Raw genomic sequence first — 7,274 nt, 5'->3', positions numbered from 1 at the left:
GAAGTCGCGGAAGGTTCAGCTCTTGCCCTTTTAAAATTCCAGTGCAGCACACACACGCGCGCGCGCGCGCGCACACACACACACACACACACACACACGCACCCCTTCCCATCGGCTCTTCCCATTCTGCCATACTGTACCAGCGTCCCTCCCCAAGCCCTGATTCATGAACCGTGCCACCTTTGTCTCATTTTAAACTGTGCAGACTATTTTAATCCTCCCACCCCCACCGCCGATTTCCCCCTCCCTTCATCCTCTGGAGAGCTCTGATGTAAGGCGCTCGCGAGGTGGGAGAGCGCTTCTCCCCATCCACTCCGGTGGGCGAGATCCCGAGAAGCCCCTGGGCGGGAACTTCCCCTGCGGGGGCCGCTGCCCGGGACCCCGCTGCGGGCGCGGGGGAAGCGCTCTCAGAAGTGCGGGAGGGGAGCCTGGAGCTGGCGCGGTCTGGTAGCCGGGTGGGGAAGTCCTGCCGCCTTCCCCTCCCCTTCCCCGCTTCCGAGACCCCGGGGGCCCGTCCGCCCTCCGCCCACCGCTCTCGGGCGGGCCATGCGGCCGTGAACCATGTCCTCCTCCTACGCCAAGAACGGGACTGCGGACGGGCCGCACTCGCCCACCTCGCAGGTACCGCCCCCTCCTCCGCCTCCCCCCTCCCCAGGGCCCGAGAGCGCCCCGCCTTCTTGCCCAGCGTGCGGGGCCCCCAGTCCCGAGAGTCGGCGGCCTCTCTCCCCTACCCCTCCTCCGCGTCCGTCTCTCCTCCCGCTGCTCCTCCTTCTCCGCCTCCTCCTCACCTCGTCGGGTCTCTGCGCTCCCGCTCCGGAGCCCGCAGCCTTCCCCAGCGGATGCCGGGGACTCGGACCCCGCGCCCTGAGAGTCTTTGTTAATGGATGTGGTGGGTGCTCGCGCGCTGCTCTTCTCGGGCATCTTTTCAGCTGTCGAGGCTAGCGGTGGGTGGGTGGGGGTGGGGGCTGGATTTGGGGACCGCGGAGGAGACTTGGGTGCGGGCTCTGGGAGACCCTGGGGAGCTGGTCTGGAGGCGGACTCTAGCCGGGGGTGGTCGCCCGGCTCTACGCTGCGGTCCTCACCCGCTTTTCTCTGGCCCTGTGTGTCGAGTCCAGGTGGCCCGAGGCACCACGACCCGGAGAAGCAGGTTGAAAAGATCCGATGGCAGCACCACTTCGACCAGCTTCATCCTCAGACAGGTAGGAGGTTGGCGCGGGGCGGAGGAGCGGGAGCAGGTTGGGCAGGAGGCCGAGCGCCCGGCGCGGGGGTCTGGGGACCGAGCGCAGACCCCGCCCGCCAGAGCGGCGCGTCTGGTCTCCGCGCGCGCCTCTTTCCCGCGCGGGACAGGCGCTCCGACTGCGTCCTTCTGCCTCTGCCCCCTGCTTGCGAAGTCTTCGGGTCCAGGCGTCTCCGCACCGCCCTGGGAAGTTAGTAGTGCGTGTGGACGCACGTCGGCAGAGACCTGGTTTAGGGCAGGGACATTGAATTTAAGACTGGAATATTTCTGGTTGCATCTTCGGTGCGTGGGGAAACGTCTTTAAGATGCGTAACTTGGCTTCTGAGTAACCAAAGCCCCTGGGGCCGCGCACCTGATTTGATTCGGCTGAAAGTTAGGGATCTCCTCTATTTAGCCCTATTTTGAATACTCTTTTCTGTTTGGGTCGTGGGGAAGATCTCCGGGTTCCGGTCAAAAGAAAGACACTTTGTGCAGAAAGTTTGGTCTCAGTTCCGCAGTTCCTTTGGGATCAGTTCCTTGGTTCTCTTAATTAGGGAGACGCCGAATCTGGTTAAATCGAAATAAGGGAAGGCCAGCATTCAGTTCCCAGGGTCTGGGTGGTACTACGCTTAGTGTTTGCTTCTTAGTGATTTTCTTTTGCGTGATTCTCCTATGCGTTGTGTGGGGGAAAGATCTCAGGTTATGCTGAATGCTTAGGTGCTTTTCATCTTGATCCAGGAAATTGGTTAATTTTCGTCCTGTCCATGTGTTGTAAATGAATCCATATCTACATAGCTTCTGGGTGGTAGAGAGATCACGCAAAAATGAGTCACCTTGATCTTTCTCTCTCTCTCTCTCTCTCTCTCTCTCTCTCTTTCTCTCTTTTTTTTTGGAATAGGAACTGTCTAGGTATGTGCGTTTGGGGGGACCTGGGAGGACTTTGGTCCTCTCACCAAGACGCTCTTATTCCAGGCTCCACTGTGGGCCGCTGGAGTGACCTTGGGAAGTTCTTTTCCCTGCTAGGTCACTTAGAGCATTGTGTAATGTGTTTTTAACCCATGATGGCAGCTTTGCTATGTTCCTTTAGAGATTATCTCATCAGTTTAAACAGGTTATCCATGACAAATGGGCATTAGACTAAAAAATTGGACTCAAACTTCTCCTAAATAGAGTCCATAAAGCATATGTATACGATATTTATTATGCAGATTTATTTTCTACAGAAACGTTATTACTATTTTTCTTTAATCAGTGAGTACTAAGCATGTGCATTATTAAAATAAATACATTTTGGATTCTGAATTCATTCCTAAAGTGCATTCTGTTCTCTTTGCAGTGCTTAGATTATTTACGTGTTTGATAAGGCAGAGACATTCTTCATCTTTAAAAAATTTTGAGTTATATGACTGAAAAATAGGTGACTATTTTGGGTAGTGTTTTATTGTTGCAAAATTCTTAGAAATACTAATTATACAGTAGTGTATTCCATGAACTGTTTGACTAAAACTTTTGAATTCATCTACACCACCACTTCACTAATGCTTTACTTTTCCAACACAAAACAATCAATATTCTTTCTGATGTTCTTTCTTCAATTTGTTCCAATAAATTATTGAGTGAGGTAACATGTATAATACATCCTAGTTAAGTGCTTCTATATGTTGCCTTAAAAATGTAAAAAGCATTGCTTGCTAAATAATTTTGGGAGTAAGTTAAACCAATGCAGATTTTTAGAACAAATATATTTTATTAGTCTTTCTGGAACTGGTATTTGTTAGTTTAATAAAAATGGTCTAATTTAAATTCAGGAGTTAGTTGTGAAAAAAAAAAAAAAAACAACTTAGTTTTTATGAGCACTTACAGTTCAGGAAGTACCCTACACATGGTCTAGTTTAAATGACATAATACAGACTTTTATAATGGCTACAGGAAAAATAACCAAGGGATATTTTTTTAATTCTGTGAAAGATGAAAAATGATTGCAAATGGAATTTAACAGTATATTTTTTGAAATAAAATTGAACAGTTAAAAAAAACAACTTAGTTTTTATGAGCACTTACAGTTCAGGAAGTACCCTACACATGGTCTAGTTTAAATGACATAATACAGACTTTTATAATGGCTACAGGAAAAATAACCAAGGGATATTTTTTTAATTCTGTGAAAGATGAAAAATGATTGCAAATGGAATTTAACAGTATATTTTTTGAAATAAAATTGAACAGTTTTCACCCAAATGTGGAAAATTTTTTTTTTAAAAAAAGCACAACATCTGTTTATGTTATCAGAGCCTCATTGTTTGTTGGATGACCGGTGATTTATTGTTTTTGAGTTCTTGGTACACTGGAGTGATGGAATGTCTTGGTTGATATTTCCCAGTCTGTGTAATGCTTTTGCACATAAAGATGGTAGGAAATACCAATAAAAATAGTACTGCTTATTACTTTGTCCTATTATTTAAAATATGTAGGAAGAAAGTTTTCACTAAAAGAAAAATTGATGTGTCAAATCAGATGGGTAACACTGAGCTGGTGGTGAAGAATAGAGGACAGTTGGCAAACTCACCTAATAAAACAATGTTTATTCTTTGTGCTGATAAATTTCAGTGTTTTGTGTGCACATGCGTGCATGTGCACACATACACATGCACGCATGTGAGTTGGCCTGAAAACAAGTGGACTGAGAAAGAGAACCTGCTTCTACTCTGAGGGCTGTGCACAAAGTCCCTCAGGCATCCTTGACCTTGTTTCCTGGTTTACTAGATTGCTGGCCTCCACAATTTAGGAGGGATGGAGGTTTTGGAATGAATCCAGGGAGCAACTTAATGGTTTTTTTGAGGAAAGGTGAGAAGATGAAGTCTTTTGCCACTGAAAGGAGAGAGAGCTAGGGGTGACCTAGTAATGATCTTCAAAGTGTACGCAAAGACAGTCTTTGGAAATATGGACTGTTGTCAGTGTTTTTTTTTTGAGTATGAAATTCAAAAATTGATAACAATTAGAAAGGAATGCTTTTTTACAGCAAGACTTTCCTAAGAGTGTTGCTATCATTGGAATGGCTGACCAGCTATTTATGAATAGATTATTTTATTCATGTTTTAAAGTTTTAGGAAACACTTATTAAACATTCGCTATGTGCCCAGTACTCTGCTAGATGCTATGAAGGAGGAATGAAAAGATGAATGAGACACAGCCCCTGTACTAAAAGGATTTTATAATCTAGTGATGGAGACACAGACCCATAGAAAGGAACAATCTATGCATAGCATAGATGTGTGGCAGTACACCAAGGAATGGGGGTGTGGGCAAAACACTCATGTGCGTTGAGTACTGACATACCAGTGGATATCACTGCATATGCAGTTTGTATGGTACAGTACTCCAGGTTATTCTCACTGGGGTTACTCCCAGTTTTCTCCCACTGGGGTTCCAAGAGAAAATATTATCAGGGTGGGATTAATTGACCTCTCCTTGTTAAGTCTGCCCTTATGAGGACTACAAAATCTTAGAAGGGCTAGTAGCCCTTACCAGTTTCAAGCATCATCTTGAGCCCAGATCTCTTAGTTCTGGACACATGTATTGAACACACCACCTTCCCTTCTGCCATAAGCCCTTTGTACATGCTAAGCCTCTCTAGAGGGCTATTACTTTCCCCTTTGCCCAGTTAACTTTTAATCTTCCTTCTAAGTCATCATTTCTTTTTCTAACCTCCTAACTTTAGTCATCATTTCTTTTTCTAACCTCCCTGATGAGGTCAGCTCCTTAACTGTACACCTCATCCCAGAGTGCTCTGTGCCAATTCTCAGTATCATCACTATTATAATTTAACATGTAATTAGATTTCTCTGTTACTGTCTTTCTCCTCATCCAGATAATAAGTTTCACTAGGGCAGGGACATGTCTGCATTTGGTCTCCTTTGCATCCTCAGCATTAAGCATAGTAAATGTTCAATAAATATTAATTTGAATGAATGAAAGAATGGAAGGTTAGAGGACCAGCTTGATATATTTTTGTCATGGAGTTCCATTTCAACATTAAAATTTTTGTTTAATGGGGAGAAATTGTTTCCTAACAAACCTCCACAAAATTTAGTGGCTTAAAGCAACAACACCCTTTTTTTTTCCCTCTATGTGCTGACCAGACAGTTCTGTTTTGTGTGATGTTATTTGGGCTCTGGCTTGGCTGAAAGGTCTAAAATAACCTCACACGTGGTTGGCATTTGGTGCTGGTTGCTGGCTGAGAACTGAACTAGAGCTTTTGGCAGGGGGCTTAGTTTTCCTCTACCTGGGCCTCTCAGTGTGGTTTCTTGAACTTCCTCACAACGTGGTGGCTGAGTTCCAAAAAGGAGCATCCCCAGAAGTAGAGACTGAAGCTGCAGATTTGGTAAGACCATTTTCAAAAGCTACCTGACACTAATTCTGTTCCAGCCTCTATGTCAAAACAGACCAAAAGACCAGCCCAGTTTCAAAGGGAGGGGAAACAGACTCTGTCTTTTGATGGGATGTGTCAAGGTCACCTAACAAAAAGCATGTGGAACAGAATACATTGTTGCAGCTGTCTCAAACCATCTACTTTAGCACAAGGAACTCTGTGTATTTTTAGGTATGCTAATCAAATGATCATTATACTAATGCAATGAACACATACTATATTTAGAGACCAAAACGTATTGAGATACTAAGTTGATACTATAATAAAACGAGTTGGCAAAAAAAATTTCTTTGGGTTATAATTTGAGCACTGATTATAGACATGTTTTTCTGATGAAATGCAAATTTTTCTCCAATGAAATGCAAATTCATCAACAGAAGGTGTATATGCTTTGTGCTTAGCTCTAAGAATAATCATATGCCTAGAGGCCTATATATATGCAAAATTTATCCATAAACTTAGAATCATAGAATTTTAGAAGAAGAGATTGTAGAGGGAAAGTACTTCAATTCCCCATTTTCAGATGAATAAAACAGAGAGTACTTCAATTCCCCATTTTCAGATGAATAAGGACATAAAGGCCTTACCAAGGTCACATCAATTGTTGGTAGAGCTGAGATAGTCGCGGATGCTACAGTTTTTCCACCACACCACTTTTCATCCCTGAATAATCAAGACAGACGTACAAACACACATAGATGTTGATACATGAAAGGACATATGAAGCTTATTCTTAGATCCTAGAAATACTCTTAGTCTATATGATTACTCTGAAGAACAAAGCAACAACTGGGCAATCTGGAGACTATAGTTTTTATCCCCAGTTTTATCATGGGATGGAATTTTTATTTGCATGTTTCATGGAGGTTTGTTTGTTCGTTTCTGTTCACTTATTTACTAATCACTGAATTACCCAGAATCTAACCAAGAAATAAAACTACTTGAATTTTTGCAACTGAGAGACTTGAATTGTAGAGACATGGTTAAATAGGTAATGGGAGAGATTAGAAGCTAAACCTAGAGGTTAGCAACAGCAGGAAGCCACCTCCAGGCTAGAAGGACAAAAAGCGGAAACTATTACTAGAGCCCAGGGACCAGAATCACCTGGTAGATGCTGGAACCACTGGGGTAGTTTTGTAGGAGCAAGAGACATACAGGATATCGCCTCATACCTGTCATAAGGGTTGTTATCAAAAAGGCAAGAAATAACAAGTGTTGGCAAGGATGGTGGGGAAGGGAACCTTTGTACACTGTTGGTGGGAATTGTTGCAGCCACTATGCAACAATTGTAAATTGTTGCAGCCACTATGGAAAATAGAATGGTGGTGCCTCAAGAAATTAAAAATAGAACTATGATGTAATCCAGCAATCCCACTTCTGGGTATTTATCCAAAGAAAACAAAAACACTAACTCGAAAAGATATATGCGCCCTCGTGTTCATTATTTACAGTAGCCAAGATAAGGAAACAATCTAAGTGTCTATCGATGAATGAATGAAGAAATTGTGGTATATATATGATAGAATATTATACAACCATAAAAAGAAATCCCACCCTGTGTGACAATATGGATGGCCCTTGAGGAAATTATGCTAAGTGTAATAAAACAAAGACATCATATGATTTCAT

At 43.6% G+C, this 7,274-nt stretch overlaps 1 protein-coding gene across 5 annotated transcripts in view; it reads left to right on the top strand.

Moving 5' to 3' along the window:
- The first annotated feature begins 501 nt into the window (after positions 1–501).
- CACNB4 (calcium voltage-gated channel auxiliary subunit beta 4) overlaps positions 502–7,274 on the top strand; it is a 210,910-nt gene continuing 204,137 nt past the window's right edge. The window contains exons 1-2 of one of the 5 annotated variants that reach the window (XM_006921068.1): positions 502–621; positions 1,116–1,199. In XM_006921068.1, coding sequence (XP_006921130.1) covers positions 562–621; positions 1,116–1,199 — 144 coding nt within the window. In that variant the 5' untranslated portion in view covers positions 502–561. Of the gene's footprint in view, positions 622–817; positions 890–1,115; positions 1,207–7,274 lie in introns of those variants that run through there. The other 4 variants (XM_006921072.2, XM_006921069.2, XM_006921070.2 and 1 more) reach the window with 4 other exon arrangements.

This window comes from Pteropus alecto, unplaced genomic scaffold (assembly GCF_000325575.1).
Source record: "Pteropus alecto unplaced genomic scaffold, ASM32557v1 scaffold3, whole genome shotgun sequence".
Classification (NCBI taxonomy): Eukaryota; Metazoa; Chordata; class Mammalia; order Chiroptera; family Pteropodidae; genus Pteropus; species Pteropus alecto.
This window is presented reverse-complemented; position numbering and strand designations above follow the sequence as displayed.